Source organism: Anoplolepis gracilipes, chromosome 4 (assembly GCF_047496725.1).
Source record: "Anoplolepis gracilipes chromosome 4, ASM4749672v1, whole genome shotgun sequence".
In the NCBI taxonomy this organism is placed as follows: domain Eukaryota; kingdom Metazoa; phylum Arthropoda; class Insecta; order Hymenoptera; family Formicidae; genus Anoplolepis; species Anoplolepis gracilipes.
In genome coordinates, this window is record NC_132973.1 from 13212833 (window position 1) to 13235672 (window position 22840).

Consider the following 22840-nt stretch of genomic DNA (forward strand, 5'->3'; position numbering starts at 1 on the left):
GTTAACACTGCTATTGTTGTTTAAATATTTTATTCGAAGCCTGATAGATATACATGCAGTGTAACTTTTGCGCATACACTGATTTATATTTATAAAACAATAACCATTTCGCATTTTAATGCGTTTTAAGCATTAAATTAATCAAAAAATTCGTTATTTTTCTTCGACATGACTCTTGCACTAATACACAAAAGAGAATTAACGAAGTTTTTGAAATTGACATATAGGACTAATATAACATTTGCTAGATAAAAAGAGGAAAATGAACTATTACACCAAGAGAGATAATCGCGATATTAAGTAGCGTATCTCAATGTTTAATAATCATTGGAACTTGAAGTTAAACAGCACTGTCCGACTCGTCATCCTGGCAGAGGCCGGCTGAGTCGCGATATCTTCCTGGACCGCAGTTCTCGATACCATCGCCCAGCAATACCAGCTCATCCCGTCGTTTATTCTCGGATAATGAAGTCACGTCATTCTTATCAATGTTCGATGGAGGCAGCGCGACATCATCTTCTCTTCGAAGCAACTGTTTTCTCAATATCGTTCCCGGCCTTCTTGATTCAATGTCGGGATGCGAGACGTTCTCAACTACATTTCGAACCCGTCCTTCGTCCTCGATCTTGGATCCAAACATTTTTCTCATGTCCACGAAGTAGCCTATAATAGCCGGCTCTTCGCGACTTTTAGGAAATTCGAAAGCTTTCACATTTTTCGCGACCCTTTCGGAACTTCCTCCCAATTTGTCTTGCTCGTTACTGATCGAAAAGATTGTCTGTTGATTCGAAACGTTTGTCGTTTCTTTATTTTGTCCTTCTGTTTTTTGCACCGAACTTCCTTTATTTGAATGATTTTCGTTTATCTGTATAATCTCCACAGGATATGGCTCCACACCACGAGTTTCTTCATCGGATTTGATTGATTCTTGTTCCGTCAACAAGCTCGACCGGGAGGCCAATTGCTTGAACTCGAGAGCCTGTAACGCCAGGTCGGCAAGGAGATCGTTATTGTTGGGGATGGCCACGACGAAGAGGAGGTTCTCCAGCTTGGCGTGCAGGTTGAAATCACCCTCCTGGCGTTGATCGTACCTCGTTGGAGCAGTGTCAACTTTGACAAGCGTGAAGAACGCCGTACCGAGGAAGAGTAACATCTGGATTATTATCGTCATCCTCGTGATATGTATATACGTGATATATACACGTGTGGTATAGATCAGTACGCGAGTGACGAGAGGTAAACTTTGAGGTGAGTGATGCTGTTCGACCTTTGCCGTATTACTCTTCGGCAACGTGAGCGAAACGAACGGGATCCTTTCCGCAACTGCGACGATCGCGCGAATAGCGGGTTCACCGTGCTTGTGACTCGTCGCGCGAACCGGTACACGGAATTTGTATGATAGGGGGATCCATCTCGCTATTGGATTAAGACATCACATGTAGATTGGCGTGGGATTAAAATTGATTGTTTGTCCAACGTGATTGCGGATGAGATAGATTATATAATTAGCGCAGCTTCCCACATAAACAGATATTCTAAAGTTTAAATAAAATTTATTCGTATCTAACAATTGGCCGCGGAAGTCAAAATGATCGAAAGTAAAGTTGCAAGCTTTTAACTAAGAGCCAAGATTAAAGTTGCATTTTCTTCTGCAAATTGTCTTTCAGTTATATGTCGCATTTTAAAAATGGAAATTTTCTGCGTACTTTCGGATTAATTGCCAGTATCGAAATTCAAAATATAGGGCCATGAAATAAAAGAAAGAAGTTTACGTCGGGAATAATTACCGTTACAAAAGTACAAATATATAGAATTATATTATTTATTTCACTATTGGAAGCTAACGTGACTAAAACTTGATATTTATTTATTTTTTACTTAACTTAGCTTCTAGCAATTATACAATTTTAATTCGGTGATCGTGAAAAATCCGGTTGATTAAAAAATTTGTTATGATTGTACTCACGGCAACAAAGACAACCATGGTCGACTTGTTCGTCGACACCGTCCATTGCCATTCGGAATATATCCGGATTTACAACGTTTTTGTGATCGTAAAACAGATTTCCTAATCGAAGAAGCTGTTGCTTCTCCTTTCTCTTTATTCGGTTGGCTCTTATCATTATTTGATGTCAAGTTCATGATACTGTTCGACGAATTAGCATTCGGGATTTTTTCGTCATTCGGTAACGTTATGTTACGTTCAGTCGAATTTATATTACCAGAAAACGTCGAGATAGTCGAATTTGACAACGAAAGAAGCTGAGAAACTCCTGTAATATTTTTCTCCATAGTGGATGGAACATTCGGAATTTCTTCGTCATTCGGTAACGTTGTATTATGTTCGGTCGAATTTATATTACCAGAAAACGTCGAGATAGTCGAATTTGACAACGAAAGAGGCTCAGAAACTCCTGTAATATTTTGCTCCATAGTGGATGGAACATTCGGAATTTCTTCGTCATTCGGCAAGGTTGTATTATGTTTGGTTGAATCTATATCATCATAAAACGTTGAGTTAGTCGATTCTGGCTCATCATCCTGGCAGACACCAGCTGAGTCGTGATGTCTTCCTGGACCGCAGTTATGGGTACTACCCAGCAATACCGGCTCATCGGGTTTAACACCTTCCGGTTTAATGGTGAAGTCTGCATAATCGTAGAAGTAATCGTAATCCTGTGAAAATCAATGTGATAATTAATATTGTGATAGTATTTATTAATAAACTTTCAAAGCAATTTATTTATATTATGTAGCAAAGAGCGCGAAGTACATAAGTTATAAAATCTAATATTCTAACAATAAAGTATAAATCTTACAATTAAAGATTGTATACGAATGTTATTAAAGACTGAAACGAAAAAAGCTTTGAATTTCAATCATAAAAATACATCAATAGCAGAAATATTTTATATATATATATATATATATATATGTATTATTATTTAAAATTTAATTTATATTTTATATAATATTTGTAATATTAATATTATATCAATTTTTGCAGGAAACTATAAAAATAATTTAGAAGAAAGTGGATAAATGAAGAAAAGATAAAAGAATGATACTGCATTCTAATAGAAATGGATATATATTGAAGAAGAGGAGGAAAAAAGCTCGCGTGACTTCCTATTTATTTACCGTATAATCGTCCAAGAGTTCGGAATTGTGCAGCGCGACGATACGCAGATCCTTGAGCGCTATCTGCACGTTCAGGTCGCCGGTCTGCTTCTGATCGTAAGTCGCCGTTCTAATCGGCGTGGGTGTCGCGGCGGTGACGTGACAGGCCGCGATAACGAGGAGGCCGCGTAGGGCGAGCAGCATGATCGTCGTCGTGGCGCGACCGCGATCGATCCTCACGAGGTACGACTGAAAAATGTCCAACGACGGAAGCTACGAGAGCCCCCGTTTCGATTGCGCGGGGAGTCTCCGGCGGGGACCTCGCCCGATAGCCGGTTTACTCGTCTCGGACGTGACGATCCAAACATGCTCTAGCGTGCGTGGACAAACCGGTACAAACGTGGACAACTCGTAAGACATGTCCTATTCTCGTCTCCGTCACCTTTTAGCCTTCACTTCGCTTCACGATCTTTCAAGTACGATGCCCGGCCGTTGCCCTCTCGCGCTACGCATTCTTCTTTGACAGCCGGTCTTCGAAGTATATATATATATATATATATACATTCTCAATCGGATCTCTTAGTCGTGTGTATTTTTATCCATTCGTTCACTTTGATCGTGCATAAGTTGCTTGTACGTGCGCGATCGATCCCGACACCAGACGGTTGTTCGATATCGTCCACTTGGCATACGCGTTCAAGAAATTGATCCTGAACCCGTCGTAGATCTGTACTTCTGTAAAATATAAACAAAGTAAAAGAGTTTACGTGGAAAGAAATATAAAAAAGAAGCATTCTCGCGAAAAAATTGCGAAAGATTATTTCATGTATTTTCACTTTATGATTTTTATAATTTATTATTGCTTATTATTGTAATATGTATATTGATTATTATATAATATGAACTAAAGAATGAATGAAGTACATATTTACCGTGAACAAAACATGATCTTCTCCTAATTGCTTACAAATTAGAAATTTGTTGAAAGAAAATTCGGCAATAATGAAAAGAGCTAGATCTTTTGAATTAATTCGAGATCATTATATATCGTTTATTATAGTGTCCATTTCCTTGGATCTAACACATAAGTCGGTTCAAAACACACTCAAAAGAAGATTTGATTGTGATTTTTACACAACCGAGACGTTGCCACAACATATTAGAAATATCTAAAAATTAATTATATATTATTAATTAATTTTGTTCCCTTTTTTGGAGAAACTGATGTATATATATATAATGTGTATATACATTTCTCTGATATATATAAATATATACATAAAATGTAATTATTATTATATAATAATATAATAATAATTATTCTAACATATACACAAATATAGACAATGTATAAATATATTTTATTACAGATATAAATATAATAAATAAAGATATAAAGAAAATCACGATCTTTTAACTATAAGTATAATTAATTTTTTCAGATACTCTTATATAAGTAAAACTGACAATGAGCATGTATGTGTGGTATGTATGTATATATATATATATATATATACATACATACATACATACATACATACATACACATACACACACAGTAAAATGCCACACATCACGAAACATCACATATTTACTTAATATTTAAATTATACCTCATTATATTTAATTGTCCATATTTCGAAAGCATATGGAGAACGCGCGCATTTAGCAGTTGCATTCGCGACATATATGCACTTTTTACACTTTCTCGATCCCTTAGCCTCCTCTCGTCGAAGGTACGCCTATTTACATTACTATAGTTAAAAGTAAAAAAGATACGTTTCTCTAGAGTGAACGCAGTTTTTCAGATCGCTCTGTAAATCTTACGAATATCCTGAGAGCTCGGATTTTCCAGAGAGTTCGATGCGCTGTTACTGCACCTGCACCCGTGATGTCTGTCGTAATCGACGATACAAATAACACAGTAATCTGTCACTTATGTCCGTAATGACGCCTACGCGAAATGTCGCGCACCGTCGCGTTCGTGCGTAACCGGGGTGTGATTCATTATCATTGTCAGCAGAATCGACGCGAAATTAAATCTGTCAGCTGGATTGCGATCCCGATCGCGCTGCACAGTTTGACATTTCGGCGAAATCGATGTGTTCCATTCACCTTCCGTAGGATACATTCGTAGTTGCAGCCGTTATTGTTTTCGTGATCCGTACATCATCGACGACTCTTATCATGTTACGCGCTGACACGAACGATGCTCCAATTTTTTAAGAAGATTGGTAATTACACGCGTTTGTCGAAATTACATACACGACAAGAGAAAAATTCACTTCTCTAACATTTTGTATAACCTTGTTATTCCTCGCATCTGACCCTTTGACATTTACAACACGCGGTATTTTTTATTTTTTTTTATTTTCACTCTTATTTTTCCAATATTCTATTTCCATCAAAATTGAAAATAGCACTTAAAAAATCGTCATAATTAATCTAATTTCAAATTTATTTTATTTGCTTTTTGTAATATTTTATATAGCTATTCTGTTATTTGTATTTGTATTTTTGAAGTTAGAAATTAATTAAATTTTCTATATGTAAATTAAAAAATGGTTATTTGTAACAATATATATATGTATATATATATTTTTATATATGATTAACTTTTATTTTCTATTGTAATAAAATTACACGCAAATGCTTATAGGACAAAGAGATAAGCTGGGATTGTTAGAAACTTCACCTACAAAATCAACGAGTTCAGGAAACTTCCCAACAGATGCATTCGATAATAATGCATCATCCATTCAAACACTCTCTGGTATATTGTGCAATCTCGAGGAAGAAGAGGAGGAAAAAATTCTCAATAATGATACTAAAGAAACCTTCAGCTCTCGGTTGTCTAAAACTCTACCGGAAGTACTTATGGACAAGAGCACCCTTGGTTATTTTATTCAGTTTATGGATACCAAAAAACATGTAGCTCTCATAAAGTTCTGGCTAGAGGTAGAATGCTTGTGTAGTGCCTCTAGCATATCTGGTGAAGAAACTGAAAAAACTAGACACTCAAATCAAAAGGATTTATTAGAAACTTTGCCTAATTCCTTAGATGATAATGAAAACTTTAGTTGTAATGTACTCTCTAATAATGTAGATACTCAAACGAGCAGCGAAATACTATTTAATGAGAATAATGACAATGTGACATCCTTATTAAATGGTATACCAAAGACTAGTCAGACGATAAGTAAAACACGACAATCAAATCATGATTGTGGCAGTAAGAGACACGACATGACAACAACCAGACAAGATGCTTTGAGAATTTACAAGAAGTACATTCTTAAAGAAGCTCTGGGTATAAATCAAATATCTGAAGAATTAAGGCTAGAGATGGAGAAAGCTGTCACGCAGGAAAACAATGAGCCTATATTACAGTGCCTATCTGCTGTTCAAAGCATAGTATATGAAATACTAGAGAAAGAGTAAGTGAGACATACCTTCATTAATGACATAAATTATATGCTATGTAAATAAATAACTTATATCTACAAATTTTATTTTACAGATATATTAATGATTTTTTACGAAGCCAATTTCACTGTAAATATCAAATTGATGTGCTCACCAGTGGCAATGTACAGTTAGCAGATATATTGTATAATGAGACAGCATTCTTTTACTTTATGGAGGTTTGCATCTTGCAATTAATTGTTATTTTTATAATAGAAATTTTTAATTAGAAATATTTTTATTCTTTTCATTTTAGTTCATGGAACTTGAGAATAAGCGAGAATTGCTGGATTTTTGGATGTCAACTGTAAGTTACAAACAGAATCTTTTGGAGAAGAAAGGTGCAGTTGATCCCGAAGAAGCACAGTCTGATGCCGTTATTATTTATGAAAAGTAATTTCTAAAGCTATATAGAAAACATCTAAAAAGCTATATAACACTTAAAAGACTAAAAGTATCTTTATGGATATTTCTGTATTCTTTTTTCTAGATATTTTAGCTTACAAGCGACCATGCCTCTTGGATTTAGCGATAAAATTCGCTTTCACGTAGAACAGAATATTTGTCGTGAGGGTGAGGAAGGTACACAACCCGATTGTTTCGATAAACCCAGTAAAATTGTATACAACTTTCTGAACAAGGTACACACACTTAGCTATTACACAAATTTGTTTATTACACATTCATTCTTGTTATACAAGCTCTTATATCAAAATTAATCAACTAAAAAACTATATTGCGTTACATTTTCTTTTAGCATTATCTGCCAGCGTTCTTATCTTCACAACTGTATTATAAATACTTATCGGAGCTAATCAGCACGATTCAAAGTAGTCCGTGTCCGAGTTTACATTCCAAGATAAGGAGAACAGGTTGGTGTCAATTGACAATAACATAATATTATTTTTGTAAAATATAAAAATATCGTTTCTTGTAATAAGTAATAATAATATTTTTATATATATAATACATAAATAAAATTTAATATATTCTTGAAATATCTACAGGTTCAGATTGTAGTAGCGAAGTGAGTTCTGTGTGTACTAATATGCCAAACACTTCTCAAGTAGGAAACAATGGCAGTAGATTACCTAATAATAAAAAAAACATTAGTAGTCATCTAAATATCGACACGAGGCAACTTTATGATCCAGATTCCTTATGGCGACGTAATAAGTATAGGTATTTTGACATTGATAGATACATTTTTATAAAATTCTAATTTATATAATTCATAAAGTAATTTAATATACTTTCCAGTTTAAGCATTGGTTATGTTGATAATTTAGGCAGATTTATTACTGAAATAGAACCAGATCCTTATAGAAAATATGGTAAGTAATAATACTTATACATAATATATGTATTTAAATGATTAAAGTAACACATACATGAAATTATATGAAATTACATATGCAAATTTCAGAATCTCGTCTAACTCGTGTTGTGAAACGAATTGTAAATATAGAACAAGATAAGGTAAATATTTTAAAATACTACCCATTTTTAATATTAAAATAATTTGCATACTGAAAACAATAACATAATTATTTTATTCACACATATTGTATTATAATTTAATCAATTATTTGACAGGCTAAAGAAGATTTAGCATGGAGGATTGCTGAGATGATTGTTCGTGAAATTACGTCTTTAACACTTGGAGTTTCGAATCTTCCCTCTTGATGGCACAAATTTGACACGACGATTTTGAAGCTTAAGTTTTCCTTAAGTATAAAATATTTTATATTATATATAAGTACCTTGTCTCTTTCTGTTAAATATTTAGTGAAATAATGCTGCAAACTTTGCCAAAGTGCCAAACAGATGATCAATATAAATAAATGATTATAATTAATCGTTTTATATCATATAAAATATTTTAAAAAGAAAGTACAGATAGTATTGTGGAGAGAAATGTCTCCTGTGTCTTTGTGTTTTATACTTTTAGATTTCAAGATTTGTTATCGAATACCTATATTTTGTATAATCAGTAAAAACTCTCATCAACGATTTCAATTGAATTTATTATTAATGTAAATATCTTCTTTAGAATAAAAAAAAATATATATATATAACGAATTGTATGTATGCGTGTGTATATATATATATACACACACACATACATACATACAATTCGTTCTACATAAAAAAAAATTTAGAAAGATCTTGTAAGCAGCATAATTTCTATATTTTTCTACACTTGTCTATTATAAGAATCTTATTTTTTAATTTATTATAAAATACTCGATGAGCAGAGGACAATAATTTGACACTATTTGATAGTACTCTATTTAATATGCAATTCTTATATCATTTCAAATTGTTTTCTGTCATTGATAATGAATGATCAAAGAAAGAAAATTTGCAAATACTCTTGTCATTTACATCTACATAACTTTTTTGTGATAAAAAATTTAATCAAATTTAATTAATTTAATATTTGATGTAAAATAATTTCAAAAAACGTCAAAATTGACATATTTCATCTATTTTTAATTACTTTGGATTTGTATGTATATGTATACACATACACACGCACACACACACATATATATATATATATGTTAATATTGTTCGTATTACTGTTCCTGCTTCTAATGAGACGTATAATGTAGAAATCAGCAAATTCTTAAAATATTCGTATTTTCTTTTCATTGTCAATTTATACAATGATACATTTGATATTAAAACATGATAATATAATGATATATTTGTATATACAAGGATACATGTGGCCGCCGTTATCGTGATATTATAACATAGAAAGATATATTTTAACACAATATTTAGGATATGACATATATTTAAGTACAAAATGTTATTAATAATGAAATCCATATTATATATATATACTCTATTTGTATTTTGTTATATCTTTATTTATGATACCATTACACATTACACTTTTTTTGTTATATAAAAAATGTAATATATAATACAAAAATTACTTTTATATAAAAAATTCTTATGTATACTCTACAATTATTTTTATATCATCAGATTTTCGGAAAAATTTTATTGCACTTGTCGAGACTTCAATTTTCTAAGATTTTAAAAGAATTTCATGCATTAAGTCTGTTTTTATTGTTGACATTAGTTGCATTAATTTATATGGTTCATATCTTTTTCCTTCCAATATGAAGAGAAAAAGATACTCTCTAAACTAATGCAGTCAGTTCAACAATAAAAAAAGGACCTATTGAGTCTAATTTTACGAAATGTAAATCTTTTAATCATTTTTATATATTAAAATTATTCTTTTTAACAATAAAATAGTATATATGTATAATATTTACATTTCTAACACTAGCAGTAAAAATTTTCATAGAGATGAAGATCCATTTATGCTAATATGTGGTACGTTCTGTCTGTATTCTCTTCTTGGATTCAATAGTGGAGATGATTCGGAAAAATCAGCATTATCTCTTTTATGGATTATATTTAAATGTATATTAGTACTCGACTTGAAGTCTTGACAACATTCAAGACGCAATTTTTCTCTTCTATTCCACGATTGATAAACAATCGCATTAAAGAACGCTTGAAGAGGATTTGTCACAGCCTGTCAATTAAAAATATCTTGATCATGTTTCTAAGTTTACAGCATATACACATATTTCAAGTGAGAATTACATCTAAACATACCATTATATACCACAAAGTGATAATTGCCGTAATCGGCAACTTAAACCATAAAGTCCACAATAATATTCCATTGATTAAATTAGGCGTCCAGCATACATAATAAGCTAAATTGATGAGAGCAAATTTTAATCTAACTGTCTGTATCAACCTTCGCTCTCGTCCAGTCATTTGAGCCATACTATGTAAAACTGCCGTTTCAAGATCTCGAGTTGATGCGATGTATAAAATAGGATTTGCGATCATGACTATTGCCAATAGTACATATGTAGCACAGTAGTTTGGAAGAATACGCAATATGGCACTGGATAATGATGTCAAATTGTGACAACTGTAAGATAATCTTATACTTATTATCATCACTTTAAGTGTCTATGTAAAAATAATTGTAACATTAAAAGTCTGACTTTGCATCTGGAATATATAAGATGATCAGTCCAAATGAGGTAAGAAAGACTGGAAGCACCCAGGCTAAGACATGATAATATATCGAATGTCCATTTTTATCTCCTAACAATAACTTCATATCCACTGCATAACACAATGTCCATATCCATGTAGCCATGTAGAAATATTGAATCCACGCCTACAAGCAACAATCTTTTTGCAAAGTTCTGCATGGCTTGTATTAGGCATAAAAGTAGCAACGTTACCGACGACAAAGCACAAAAAATAACATTTGACATATCGCCCTCCATTGGCATAATAGACTTGAAATTCCTCCACAATACTGCCCTCACAAACACACCTGATGAAATCAAGTAAAACATATTTATATATTATATTGAATACCTATTACACTGTTATATTCATTGGTCAAAATAAACTAAATAAAATTGTATGATCAATTTGTAAAAGTTATCATAGTACTATACTGAGTTATTAACATAATTAAATTAATACAATAACAAACTAGACCTAAAGAAGCTAAGAGATCAGCAACAGCAAGCCATACAATAATATCTCTCCCTCTAGAGAAGCTTCTCCATTGTTGAGAAATATTCAAACCTTCCCGAGGTAATATCTGCAAAAAAATTATTTATTTTTTTTTAATTTTAAAGGCTCCCTAGAATTATAAATATTTGTCAAAAAAAAAAAAAAAAAAAAAAAAAAAAAAAAAAAGAGTTGTGTTATTTCTTGTGCTGTGTGAATTTATTTCAATTCTATATTATAAAATATAAATGTTCTCTCTCTTTCTATATATCTATGTATATATACATACATATATATATATATATATATATAATATGAAATTGTATGTATATTATCTAACATTTTTTTATATTAACATATATAATTTTTTATTTATAATTAGAGAATATTTTTAATTCTTTACACTTTACATTGTAAAAAGTAATATATTCTAAATAAATTTTTATTCTATAATTCTATATAATGGTAAAATAATATACTTTGTGATAATATAATTATAAAAATTTTACAAAAAAAACCAGTGAGATGTATAACTTTTCTTTACAATTCTTATAAATTTACCTGGTAAATTGCACCTATCATGCCCATTGTCGACGAAATCATGCATACTGTGTTATACGCGTCCGTATTAAATTCTTGCATTATCGTTATGGCTTTATCCGTTCGATTTGTATGATGACAACAAAAGGTCTGTAATGTTGGATCAGCCATTCTTTGACATTAGACAGTGGCCAGTGGCCACCACAGTACGTAGTATACTATGGCAGCGTCAGTGACTATGGTTTCCAGTTTTTATAGAGCTTATTTTACTGGAGAGTAGAGAGGCCAAGAGCCTTGCTTATATGATATGTCGAACATAGGCAAATCTGTTAAAGTATCAACAGAGAGGCACAAAGGTTATATTCTATCTCTCTTACTGTGGTCTCCCCACCCCCACTCTGTAGTTTGAGTTGTCCTCATGAGAATGAAAGACAGCCACAGTATAGGTCTGTCAACATTTATCATGTTTTCTGCTCTCTATTCTATTAAAAAATTTTATTCTCTATTCTATTAAAAAATTTTATTTAAAAAATCTGCAAATTAGTAATAAAATAATTTAATAACGAATTTACTACTAATATAAGAAAATTTGGTGCTATATTTATAATTCTCATGCTAGATTGTCCTGCATAAAATCTAAATATCTTAGCATTATACAATTTAGAAATTCAATATACAATTAAATTTAGAATAAAATATAATTTACAATTAGATACAATTTAAAATAAAATATAAAGCTTTTATTAACGTGTCGTACGTGTAGCCGAATATAAGCTGATATTTCCTGATATCAAATATTTTTTACAAAACAAATAATTGATATATGTTAATGTTTTTATATTTAACAATGCTCGTCGATATAACTCAATTTTTCTTTTTATATTACACATTTTAATCCCTATATCTAAAACTTTAATTAAACATATACAATTAGTTATTAAAAATATATACTGAAAAAGAATTGTTCTGCAATACATTGATTTTATCGAATTGATTCCTCAAGTATAGACGCGATCGGTTTTATGTTAGATTTTTTCATTCTTTGTGGATCTAATTCAAAGCAGTTCCATAGCCTCATTGTTTTATCAGTACTGGCGCTAAACATCATGGTTTCGTCCGGAAACATAGCCAAGTGCGAAACATGATTGGTGTGTCCTATAAGGTTGGCGACTTTTCTCATCGTCGGGTATTTCCAAATTGTTAATTGGTTTTGTTTACATCCGTGTCCTGAGATGATTTCTTTGTAATTTGTAGACCACAATAGAGTGCAAACTTGAGATTTTGTTTCTATTTTATCTAAACAAGCACCTGCAACAAATAAAAAATCAAATCAATCTATTTTTCTCATATGTTTATTATCTTGTTTTATACATATATTATATATTTTTCTTTTACACATGAGTCAAATTTACTATATTCATTTATTATAAATATATAATTCACAAAATATGTGCTTGCCTGAGTTGACATTCCAAAATCTAATAGTCCGATTATATGTGCTGCCACCGCTTGCAAGTATGTTGCTCTGCCAAGGACACCAAGCCAGTGCCTTTACAGCATCTTGATGCTGATTGAACGAATAAATAGGTTGATGATTTCGTCCGGTAATCGGCAACCAGATTTGTAACATGTTGTCGTTGCCACCGCTAGCCAAATACCATTCATCAGGTGACCATTTTAAATTGCATACTTCCTGAGAATGTGCGTTTGTAGATATCAAGATAGGATACTGTTTTCTGACATCATGATGTATTATTTTACCTAATCTTTGCAGCAATAAAATAATTTTTATTATATAAAATCAGATCTAGCTTCACAGTTTCAATTTCAGTTTTTTGATTATAATTTATTTTCACTATTTAATGATGATCATTTATTTTAATGATATTCAATTTTCTAAGAGATCTTGAATAAATAAACTTAAATTTTCATCATATTCATCAATATAATTAATTATATAGGATCACTGTTGATTTTTGCAAAAATTGAATTAATTACTTTTGGAAATCGATCAATTATTTTCGGAATGTAAGCTTCAAGGTAACAACAGCCATATAAAATTAATTATCTCATCTTCTGTCTATATTACCTGGATCCACTTGTCAATATATAGGAGTTCCAAGCGAGAGAACTAACTCTAGATGCATGTCCATTCATAACATGCAGTTTCTTATTTGCATCATAATCCCATATTTCTACATTTCCTTCTGTGGTACCCATCGCCAGAATTGAAGAATTTCTCTGCATCCATGCGACGGAATGTATATTATTCTTTCTCGCCCATCCTTCCCCCAAATATCTGTAATAATCTGGCTGACTAAAATTATATAAGATTCCAAAATCAGGCTCCCATGTATGTATTACATTACCGCATGCTGCTGCCAACATTTTACCACTTAACCACTATATGAAATCCAAGTTTGAAGCTATAACACATCAAATCTTTAATCTTTAATTTTCTTTTATATTTTTAAATACAAATACTAAACCAAACTACTTACAATAATCATCAATAATTGTTAAGTGTGGTATATAAAATATCTTGTCAGGAGTTTGTTGAATATGTCTTGTGAAAACTTTATTAGGTGTTTAACTATGCAAGACCTCGAGAGGTCTCAATGGTTTTCTAACTTGAAAAGATAATATTTTTGTATTATTTTTTATATTACTACCATAAAGGATCTTTCCTAAAAGATGCTGCATCTCTTCTTTTTTAGGATTCATATTTTCTTTATCTTTGTTTTTTGTTTTATCTGCATTCTGTTGCTCAAGAATCTGAGGTATAAAAAAAAGAAAAATATGTAAACTAAGAAGAAAATTATAATGTATTCAGACATTTTAAAATTTAATCATTAAATACTTTCTTATACCTTATAATGGCTTAATTCAAAATTGGTTGTAGATCTTGAAGGAATAAATCTATCTCCATTATTGAGTATGCCGGGGCGTGTATAACTGAAAAGATTTTTTTCATTACTAAACATACTTGCAACAAGGATTGAAAAGAAATCGCGTTACTTATAACTGTCGTTATAGTTATATTTTTTTTCGATAGCTGTGACGGTAACGGCGTTACAAATTTTATTTGTAACGAAAAAAACAACTTGAAGGTTACATTTCAAAACATAGAGTTAACATGCCGAAGGCTCTCCATGCACCTAAGTACAAGCCTGTCGTCTGCTTTGCCGAGATCGGTCACGTGTCACGTGTCACGTGGGGCAGTGACGTCATTCATACATGCGCAGAAAGGTCAAGCCGGTGAGATTTTCCCACGATTTTTCCTCGCTACTTTGTTCTCTGTGCCATTCTGTGCAAATCGATCCGGCGAGCCGGAAAAGAACAGGTGTTTCGATTTAATACGCGAGAAAAGAAACTTTCCCCGTAAACTAAAATGACCGACGTGAGTCATCTCTGAATGGTATCGCTGTCTCTCCTGTACCTACGCGCACCACGTGTAGGGGTTATCTCTCTCTGACAGTCTGACTGACATTCTCGCGAACGCAGTGGGCACGCAACGAGTCGTCAATAATGCAAAGTGTAATAAATTCGGTAAAAGGGACCGCCTTGGGCGTCGCCGAATACTTGACACCGGTGCTGAAGGTAATTTTCATGTTGCAGCTTTTTTTTTCTCGGTCGTAAAATATTGTTAGTTCATCGATTAGATACTTTGGTTAGGGATTGTCGTCGAAGCGGAGTTGACAGTGGAGTTGACAGATAACCGAATATCAAAATAATGATGATATTGGCGAAGAGATTTTTTATAAAGAAATAAATAAAAGATAATAAATAATTTTTTGTCGGGAACTAAGCAACTAATAAAAGAAAGAAAGAGAGAGAGATTTATTTTGTATTTTCTATTTTTTTTATAATTTTCTCATCGCCAATAAATACTATGATTTATCGAACATTCTGTGTTTATTATTTATATGAAATTATCCGATTTTAAGGAGAGCAAGTTCCGAGAGACAGGTGTCTTGACACCAGAGGAATTTGTGGCAGCTGGGGACCATCTGGTGCATCATTGTCCCACATGGCAATGGGCTACTGGTGATGAGGATAGGGCAAAATCCTATTTACCAAAAGGCAAGCAATTTCTGCTCACTCGTAATGTTCCCTGCACACGCCGGTGTAAGCAGGTAATGTCACGACTAAAAGTACTATACGTTTTTTGTTTCTTTGCATATAATGATATTATTTACTGTGTAATTATAGATGGAATATAGCAACGAACAAGAATGTATTATAGAAGCAGATGATCCTGAAGGTGGTTGGGTAGATACTCATCATTACGCCACTAGTATTGCAGGCCTGGATGAGAGAGTAACGGAAATGTCTCTAGAGGAGACATTGGAGGAGCCAACTCAAGTTCATGATAATGCAGATGAAGACGAGGACGATGAGGATGCCGCTGATATGGAAGCTTTCGAAATTAGCGGAATGTTGGATGAACAGGATAAGGTAAAAGACAAAGGAAGAAATATTTTGTGGAATATTCCTTTCTCTATGATTGTGGAAAACACATTTTGTTATAGCACGCAGCGACGGAAAATACCAAGAAAGCTGCTCAAGAAAAACGAGACTCATTTACAGAGGGAGAGATTATTCGCACCCGCACCTATGACTTGTACATTACATATGACAAGTATTATCAAACGCCTAGATTATGGTTGTTTGGATACAGTGAGGTAAAATACTTATTTATTTTTTAAATCTTTGGATTATTACTTCCTATTGATCCATTATCGCATTTATTATTTTTGATTGCATTGTAGAATCGAAAACCGCTTAGCGTAGAAGAGATGTACGAAGATGTTAGTCAAGATCACGCTAAAAAGACAGTTACAATGGAAACTCACCCGCATATACCTGGTCCTCCTATGGCTTCTGTTCATCCTTGCAGGTAAATGAAGAAGACAAAAAGACTGATCTAAATTTATTAATAAATTTTAATGGATTAAACGGTTTATTATTTACACAGGCATGCAGAAGTGATGAAAAAAATAATGGAGACTGTAATGGAAGGTGGTGGAGAACTGGGAGTGCATATGTATCTCATAATATTCCTAAAATTTGTTCAATCTGTCATACCTACGATCGAATACGACTATACACAAAATTTTATGCTAAACGCAGTCGGTTAAATGTATCACACTAGTATTAAATTACTTACATTATTGTGATCAATATAAATCGCTTGCAAACTATGTTTAGTGGATACACGGGATATTTATGTATATCGATGTTTGCTACGCTTTTCATGCAAAGATCGTAAGGATATTCGAAAGTGTAAGGATGCAACAATGTGTAATTAAGATTACGTTTTACGTACGTTCTACACACGATTGCAACACTTGCGAGCATTATTTTTGTTTAACTTTCGGTGAATAATAAGAATGAAATAATCCCACAAACGATCATCACATAGAACATTACTTAAGTGTATTGAATTTTTTAAAAATGCAGGAAAGTAGTTATAAATCTAAGAAAATATAATATCCTATATGACACCCATTCCCAAAAATCCAAAGATATTGCATTGCACGGATCTCAATTGTTCAGCATTTAAGAGAAACCGTTTATATATATATTTGTTTTGATCAATTTTAAGTAAACGGACCGTAAAACTTTTTTATATTGTAAAATACCGAATTGTGAAAATATTATTTGATTTAACTGTTAGACAAATAAGTAAAGAAAAGCTACGCTGAAGGCAACGAATTCAATAGAGAAATATAAAGGTAATTTCTTATTTCATATACATTAATAATTAAGCTAATTATTTGTTAACTTATTATTTACGAAAATAGAAACTTAAATATTTATCAAAATCGATTATAGTTAATTATTACGAAAATAAATTGAAATATAATGAATTAATATTATCTTTATATGTAACTGATTTATTTGCGAAATTATATCATTCAAAGTATAATGACACGAAATAAGAACGATTAAAATTCAGTCTTACCCGTGATTTGTTTCCTCATACGTCAGAGATACACATAATTACTTGCCGTTACTCTGATAATCTGCGACATTCCCATAAATTTAGTGGTACATAAATTAACATGAATAATGCGATTGGATTAGTCACTAAGACAGTATTATAGGATTTTGCCAGATTTTATGTCGCACTAATTTTACGAGCAATTAGTAGAAATTTATTACAAAGATAATGTTTTTTAACATTTTCATCTTTTTCAACATTGATGTAGTCTATATATCGTTACTCTTTAATGTAATAATGAAATTTTACAAAATTTTTGCATTTTTTATTGTTTAAAGTTATCATCTAATACTGAGATATTTTAATAATTTAACTAAAGCAGCAAAATACAATATGATAAAAATAGTAAATAAATAGTTTAGTAATTTTTTATTGCTAAACTATTTATTTAGCAGTAGAATATAAAGTTCTTTGTGTACTAATATGTAACTTATTTTAAATTCAAAATTCAGAGATATGTATATATATATATAATACCCGATAAAAAATTTCTCATATATAATTATATATAACAATATAAAAGTATATAGAAATATATAAAATTCTGTATAAGTTATGTATAGTTATGTATAGTATGCATAATTTTGTATTATCGTTGACTGACATCTAGCCAACATTAATATAAAATTATATATATTTCTATATAATTTTATATGGTCATATATCATATATGATTATACATAACAAATTTTTTACCGGGTATATATAAATATTACGGGAAAACATGAAAGGCATGTAGAGCCAAGCGTCAGATGAAAGAGCGCAAATAAAAATAACGTTTTGTAATAAATTTTAAACTTTATTTTTAGACGTTTCGATCTATTTTTGGATTATCTTCCGTGATAAAAAGAATTATTTTTAAACTCCCAAATAACCAAGCATGATTAATCATATTGCTATCATGTTGATTAATATGATTAATCATATTGCTGTTATGTTGCCAACAATTGTATTACTGTCTATAATTGTTGACAATAAAATAACTTCACAGACAGTTGGCTATCTTGGCTATTACAAATGCTTTCGCAATTACATCAAATTATAACGGTGAGTCCTCCAATTAGTCAAACTACATATAATTAAAAATAATTATACTCTCAAGGTCAATGCTATAATGGCGAAAACAAAAAAAAATATTTATATATATACATGATAAAAAATTTTGTGTTCAATTTAACACATTTCTCGTGTCCCATTTATCCACTCTAATTTTAATGTTAATTTAACGGAAGACAAATATGTAAACAAATAACACAAATAATATGTAAAAAATTAACACAAAAATGTGAATTAAATAAATGTAAGATTTACTTGTTAATTGTGTTGTTTTAATTCTTAGAAACGGTGAATATTAACTCAATGCAGAAAAGTTAAAATAACATTACGACAGTATGTTATATTAACATAAGAGTATGTTAAAAATTTAACACAAAAATTTCTACACAAGAAAATTTCAACAAAAATACAAAATATTTTTTTAGCGTGTATATATAATGTACTTAATTATGCATGTATGTATATATATAGGCGCAAGAATATAAAGTATTGCTGTCAGTTAAAACTTTACGATGCGCATTTGCAACACCTGCATTTTTGAATTCGTCGGAACAGTATGTCGTAAGTAGTAATTTTAATAATTTATTCGCTTAAAAATAAAGTGACAGTGTTATATTTTCTGTGATTATTTATAATTATTTATTATTGACTAATTATTTTTATTAGTACGTATATATCTCTGTTTATTCTATAATTCTTTAATAATCGCGCAAATCTCTCGAATGTGAATATTCTCGCTTATGCGTTTAACGCATTAAACCCTCTCCGTCAAGAAGGGTAATCGTATCTTTCCGCCGCTTGTGTGTGACACACGTGTTATTCTTTCGTATACATAAAAAAGCTGTCGGGGTGATATTGGATAACAGAATGTCTCGTAAATTTAAGAGCGCATATATTAACGGTTTTTAGCTCCTTATATTGTCGTGCACAGGACAAATTGAAAGCTCAGAGATTGTGCAGAAAATTTTTTTTTCATTCAACAAAGCATATTTCCCTCAACTCATGATGATCCATACTTCTCAACAATTTGCCATTGCCGTTACGATATGCGCTGCAGTAATCAGTAAGTATATGGATCTCGCAATAAATTCAATGTATATAAATATTTATAGTTGTGATAACAATTTATAAATATTTATTTAATTATAATGAAAATATAATATATTGTTATTAGATTCATAAATAATATATATTGGATGTCTGATAATTGGTGAAAAACCTGTTAATGATAGATTCTTGAGATCATTTGAAGTCGATTTTTCCTCAGCGAAAATATCGAGAGACATTATTTTTTGCAAGTTTCCAATTTTTATCATTATATATTTTTGTAATTAAGCCTTAAAATTCTATTAGGGTAAACTCTATCTAAAATTAACTGAAGAATGTAAGTTTTGGTAATTTTTTAACTTCAAAAAATTTATAGTTTGCGAAAAGCAAACTTTTTTTCAACTGCTTATAACTCGGAAATTTTTGATGCCTCGACATTTTCGCTGAGGAAAAATCGTCTCCAAATGATCTTAAGAATCTGCCATTAGCAGGTTTTTCACCAATTATCAGACACGCTGGATATTTAATAAATTTTAGTTTTTTAAATGCATTTCAAAGTTATAAATTAAAGACAATAATGTTTTTTTGAAATTATAGTATACATTAGAAATATATTTTATTATACATTTTGTCTTTTCCTCTCGTTAAAATTCTTGTTTAAATTTTTATTGTTTATATGTATGTATATATGACATATAAAAGAATTTTTGATATAAAATTTGAATTAATCAAATTATATATAGCGCCAAAATCTTTTTTATAGGCGCAGCACCCATCGAAGATCTTAAAACCATCTTTCTACGTGTTTACGTTGGGTATTTATTTTTACACTTCAATCATTTTATCACTTGAAATCAAATTCCGATCTAAGATAAATGAAATTTTTGCAACAATATCAATTTTTTCTTCATACGAAATAAAATTATTGAAAAAAATCTTTATTAAAATTTATTATTATCTATATTAATGCAATATTTATCTTATTCAGAACTACTATAAATGAATACGTCGATTATTCGCTAAAGAATACCGACGCCCTTCTATCTCGAATACTCGACAGCAAGCCGACAGTACTGTATATTCACGGTTTTACAGAAGATGTGGAGAAAGAAAGCGTACGAACGATAGTGCAAGGTATATTTCGATAATGAATAACTACTTAAAAAAAAGTATTGCAATTATATTCCTTTCTTTTCTCAGCTTATTTGAAGCGAAATGACCACAACATCATCGCAGTGGATTATGGTAAACTGGTGAGCAGCTCGTACTTGAAAGCTGTCAGAAACGTTCCTCATGTTGGAACAGTTCTTACAGTGACCCTCAATAAGATGGTAGACTCAGGATTTAATTCGGAGAAGCTACATATTGTGTCACACTCTTTAGGCAGTCAAATCGCCGGCTATATCGGTAGAAGTGTCAGTTTTCAGATTCCTAGGATTACAGGTAAAGTCCATCAACTTTTTTATTATCAGTTAATTTTATTTTGATTTTATATCACTGCCTTAATGCATATCGCTGCTTTAAGTATTGAAGTATTATCTTTAAATAACATTTTGAGATATTAATAAGTCATATAAATAATTCAAATTTTTTATAATAATAGAATTAATACATATAATACATTAATGTTTAAGTAAAATAAAAATAAGAACTTGATTTTTTTGATATTACAAATAAAAAATGTTTAGTAAAAAAAAATGACATTTATAAATTTGACCAATTTGCTGTCTTAAAATCTCAATATTCAAAAATTAAAGTAATGAAAGTAATGATTATTAAAATAATAAACTAGAGCAACGTGGTCTGGAAAAATATTTAAACAGTTTCTTGTTACAGGATTAGATCCTGCCGGTCCCCTTTTTAATTTTTTCGAGCCTCATCTCACGTTCTCCGATGCTCGTTTCGTCGATATCATACATACGGATTATGGATTTTATGGTATTGCTAAATCTACGGGTACGGTGGACTTCTTCCCAAACGGTGGTCAACGTGTACAGCCTGGCTGTCCGTCAAACACTACGTTCAACACCAAAGACGGTATTTTTTTTGCTATATAAATATATAACTTATATTAATTGAAATTATTCCTTATATCTCAAGTTGTCATCAGATTATTGCAGTCATCATCGTTCCTGGAGATTCTATGCCGAGTCGCTGATCGATGAATCGGCCTTTTTGGGCGTGGAATGCCCTTCGCTATCTAAATTTTATTTCGATCAATGTAACAATAACACGCAAATCATCATGGGATATAGTACTCCGAACAACGCGTTAGTCAAAACAATTTTAAGCTTTCTAAATAACTTAAGAAAAAAATGAAATTTTTTAACGTAATAATTATCTTTCCTTTTTGTTTTTTTTCTCAGGCGAAATAGCGTTTATTTAGTGACGGCTGACCAAAGTTTTTTTGGGTTACACGAAAAAGGAACTCATCTATAATTGACTGTTGATTGTTCAATTAAATTGCAATATTAAAAAGAATACCTTAAGATCTAAGAGAGCGAACTCTCATATTAATAAAAAAAAAACTACTACATCGTCCTCTGCAACACGTGTACCTACTCCACATAATGTTATATTCATAGTATATTAATGAAGAATTGAGCGTAATGTGTGTCTTATTTCTTGTAATATACAGTTAATCATCGCTGTATTATTCTGCGTATTGAGTTTTCTTCCGTCACATACAATAGCGGTTTTTTTATTAATTCAATTTCCATTTCCGATGCGATATCTAATTGACGATTGTGTATTATTACGCAATTTTCATAATTCAAATTTAATTTTTTTTACGCAAAGTTGATGAGTAATTTGAGAAAAAGTGTATAGGTTCAGAAATATTCTTTCTCTAGTGTTCTCAAAATTCAAGACTCTTAGATCAATCTATATCGATCGTAACAATGAAAGGTAGCAAACGTTATCGTTTATTTTTAAAAACTTATGACGGAACTATACAGCCACGACTTTAATAGTATGGTAGAGTCTTTATAATATCGTAATATCTCAATTGCAGCGATTAATAAAACT

At 31.1% G+C, this 22840-nt stretch overlaps 7 protein-coding genes across 11 annotated transcripts; 3 read left to right on the forward strand and 4 right to left on the reverse strand.

Moving 5' to 3' along the window:
• Window positions 1–13: 13 nt before the first annotated feature.
• LOC140664573 (uncharacterized) lies at window positions 14–1171 on the reverse strand. The gene has a single exon (XM_072889778.1). The coding sequence runs from the start codon at window positions 1169–1171 to the stop codon at window positions 341–343; it is 831 nt and encodes a 276-aa protein (XP_072745879.1). The 3' UTR covers window positions 14–340.
• A 131-nt stretch (window positions 1172–1302) lies between these two features.
• Window positions 1303–3324, reverse strand: LOC140664569 (uncharacterized). 2 transcript variants are annotated; one of them, XM_072889773.1, is made up of 3 exons: window positions 3142–3324; window positions 1967–2676; window positions 1303–1416 (listed from the first exon to the last, which is right to left on the reverse strand). In XM_072889773.1, exons 1-3 carry the CDS (start codon window positions 3322–3324, stop codon window positions 1350–1352), a joined length of 960 nt encoding a protein of 319 aa, XP_072745874.1. In that variant the 3' UTR covers window positions 1303–1349. The 2 variants fall into 2 exon arrangements, with proteins under 2 accessions (XP_072745874.1, XP_072745873.1); XM_072889772.1 differs by having other exon boundaries at window positions 1402–1535.
• Window positions 3325–5214: 1890 nt separating this feature from the next.
• Pkaap (A-kinase anchoring protein pkaap) lies at window positions 5215–10654 on the forward strand. 2 transcript variants are annotated; one of them, XM_072889766.1, is made up of 10 exons: window positions 5215–5354; window positions 5780–6557; window positions 6641–6764; window positions 6842–6978; window positions 7076–7226; window positions 7343–7457; window positions 7593–7767; window positions 7846–7919; window positions 8012–8064; window positions 8182–10654. In XM_072889766.1, the coding sequence occupies exons 1-10, from the start codon at window positions 5330–5332 to the stop codon at window positions 8269–8271; spliced, it is 1722 nt and encodes a 573-aa protein (XP_072745867.1). In that variant the 5' UTR covers window positions 5215–5329; the 3' UTR covers window positions 8272–10654. The 2 variants fall into 2 exon arrangements, with proteins under 2 accessions (XP_072745867.1, XP_072745868.1); XM_072889767.1 differs by having other exon boundaries at window positions 5352–5470.
• LOC140664568 (G-protein coupled receptor 143) lies at window positions 9911–12159 on the reverse strand. The gene is made up of 6 exons (XM_072889769.1): window positions 11725–12159; window positions 11149–11254; window positions 10884–10978; window positions 10638–10816; window positions 10234–10561; window positions 9911–10150 (listed from the first exon to the last, which is right to left on the reverse strand). Exons 1-6 carry the CDS (start codon window positions 11872–11874, stop codon window positions 9911–9913), a joined length of 1098 nt encoding a protein of 365 aa, XP_072745870.1. The 5' UTR covers window positions 11875–12159.
• A 199-nt stretch (window positions 12160–12358) lies between these two features.
• LOC140664571 (cell division cycle protein 20 homolog) lies at window positions 12359–14909 on the reverse strand. Of its 2 annotated transcripts, none has more exons than XM_072889776.1 (6): window positions 14819–14909; window positions 14574–14658; window positions 14205–14478; window positions 13793–14129; window positions 13162–13469; window positions 12359–13011 (listed from the first exon to the last, which is right to left on the reverse strand). In XM_072889776.1, the coding sequence occupies exons 4-6, from the start codon at window positions 14089–14091 to the stop codon at window positions 12686–12688; spliced, it is 933 nt and encodes a 310-aa protein (XP_072745877.1). In that variant the 5' UTR covers window positions 14092–14129; window positions 14205–14478; window positions 14574–14658; window positions 14819–14909; the 3' UTR covers window positions 12359–12685. The 2 variants fall into 2 exon arrangements, with proteins under 2 accessions (XP_072745877.1, XP_072745876.1); XM_072889775.1 differs by having other exon boundaries at window positions 14722–14856.
• Window positions 14910–14974: 65 nt separating this feature from the next.
• Window positions 14975–17361, forward strand: Atg3 (Autophagy-related protein 3). Its single transcript, XM_072889774.1, has 6 exons — window positions 14975–15303; window positions 15651–15839; window positions 15916–16161; window positions 16236–16388; window positions 16476–16603; window positions 16682–17361. Exons 1-6 carry the CDS (start codon window positions 15232–15234, stop codon window positions 16842–16844), a joined length of 951 nt encoding a protein of 316 aa, XP_072745875.1. The 5' UTR covers window positions 14975–15231; the 3' UTR covers window positions 16845–17361.
• A 1881-nt stretch (window positions 17362–19242) lies between these two features.
• LOC140664955 (pancreatic lipase-related protein 2-like) lies at window positions 19243–22439 on the forward strand. 2 transcript variants are annotated; one of them, XM_072890601.1, is made up of 8 exons: window positions 19243–19327; window positions 19698–19829; window positions 20577–20628; window positions 20802–20947; window positions 21014–21256; window positions 21650–21850; window positions 21924–22083; window positions 22180–22439. In XM_072890601.1, exons 1-8 carry the CDS (start codon window positions 19279–19281, stop codon window positions 22250–22252), a joined length of 1056 nt encoding a protein of 351 aa, XP_072746702.1. In that variant the 5' UTR covers window positions 19243–19278; the 3' UTR covers window positions 22253–22439. The 2 variants fall into 2 exon arrangements, with proteins under 2 accessions (XP_072746702.1, XP_072746703.1); XM_072890602.1 differs by having other exon boundaries at window positions 19253–19327; window positions 19676–19829; window positions 22180–22434.
• The last annotated feature ends 401 nt before the right edge of the window (window positions 22440–22840 follow it).

Excerpts from the sequence above, each read along its gene's own strand:
- Pkaap (XM_072889766.1), top strand. The coding sequence starts at position 5,330 with ATGCTCCAATTTTTTAAGAAGATTG. Across the intron at positions 6,558-6,640 it reads TATGAAATACTAGAGAAAGA|ATATATTAATGATTTTTTAC; the intron begins GTAAGTGAGACA and ends TTTATTTTACAG. Across the intron at positions 7,768-7,845 it reads TGGCGACGTAATAAGTATAG|TTTAAGCATTGGTTATGTTG; the intron begins GTATTTTGACAT and ends TATACTTTCCAG.
- LOC140664571 (XM_072889776.1), bottom strand. The coding sequence starts at position 14,091 with ATGTTGGCAGCAGCATGCGGTAATGTAATACATACATGGGAGCCTGAT. Across the intron at positions 13,470-13,792 it reads ATATTGACAAGTGGATCCAG|ATTAGGTAAAATAATACATC; the intron begins GTAATATAGACA and ends ATTGCTGCAAAG. Across the intron at positions 13,012-13,161 it reads ATTTTGGAATGTCAACTCAG|GTGCTTGTTTAGATAAAATA; the intron begins GCAAGCACATAT and ends TATTTGTTGCAG.
- Atg3 (XM_072889774.1), top strand. The coding sequence starts at position 15,232 with ATGCAAAGTGTAATAAATTCGGTAAAAGGGACCGCCTTGGGCGTCGCC. Across the intron at positions 15,304-15,650 it reads ACTTGACACCGGTGCTGAAG|GAGAGCAAGTTCCGAGAGAC; the intron begins GTAATTTTCATG and ends TCCGATTTTAAG. Across the intron at positions 16,389-16,475 it reads GGTTGTTTGGATACAGTGAG|AATCGAAAACCGCTTAGCGT; the intron begins GTAAAATACTTA and ends ATTGCATTGTAG.
- LOC140664569 (XM_072889772.1), bottom strand. The coding sequence starts at position 3,324 with ATGCTGCTCGCCCTACGCGGCCTCCTCGTTATCGCGGCCTGTCACGTC. Across the intron at positions 2,677-3,141 it reads AACTCTTGGACGATTATACG|GATTACGATTACTTCTACGA; the intron begins GTAAATAAATAG and ends TGATTTTCACAG. Across the intron at positions 1,536-1,966 it reads CCATGGTTGTCTTTGTTGCC|AATATCTGTTTATGTGGGAA; the intron begins GTGAGTACAATC and ends TTTAAACTTTAG.
- LOC140664573 (XM_072889778.1), bottom strand. The coding sequence starts at position 1,171 with ATGACGATAATAATCCAGATGTTACTCTTCCTCGGTACGGCGTTCTTC.
- LOC140664568 (XM_072889769.1), bottom strand. The coding sequence starts at position 11,874 with ATGGCTGATCCAACATTACAGACCTTTTGTTGTCATCATACAAATCGA. Across the intron at positions 11,255-11,724 it reads TGATAGGTGCAATTTACCAG|ATATTACCTCGGGAAGGTTT; the intron begins GTAAATTTATAA and ends ATTTTTTTGCAG. Across the intron at positions 10,151-10,233 it reads TCACTTTGTGGTATATAATG|GCTGTGACAAATCCTCTTCA; the intron begins GTATGTTTAGAT and ends TTTAATTGACAG.
- LOC140664955 (XM_072890601.1), top strand. The coding sequence starts at position 19,279 with ATGCGCATTTGCAACACCTGCATTTTTGAATTCGTCGGAACAGTATGT. Across the intron at positions 19,328-19,697 it reads ATTCGTCGGAACAGTATGTC|GACAAATTGAAAGCTCAGAG; the intron begins GTAAGTAGTAAT and ends TGTCGTGCACAG. Across the intron at positions 21,851-21,923 it reads TACGTTCAACACCAAAGACG|ATTATTGCAGTCATCATCGT; the intron begins GTATTTTTTTTG and ends AGTTGTCATCAG.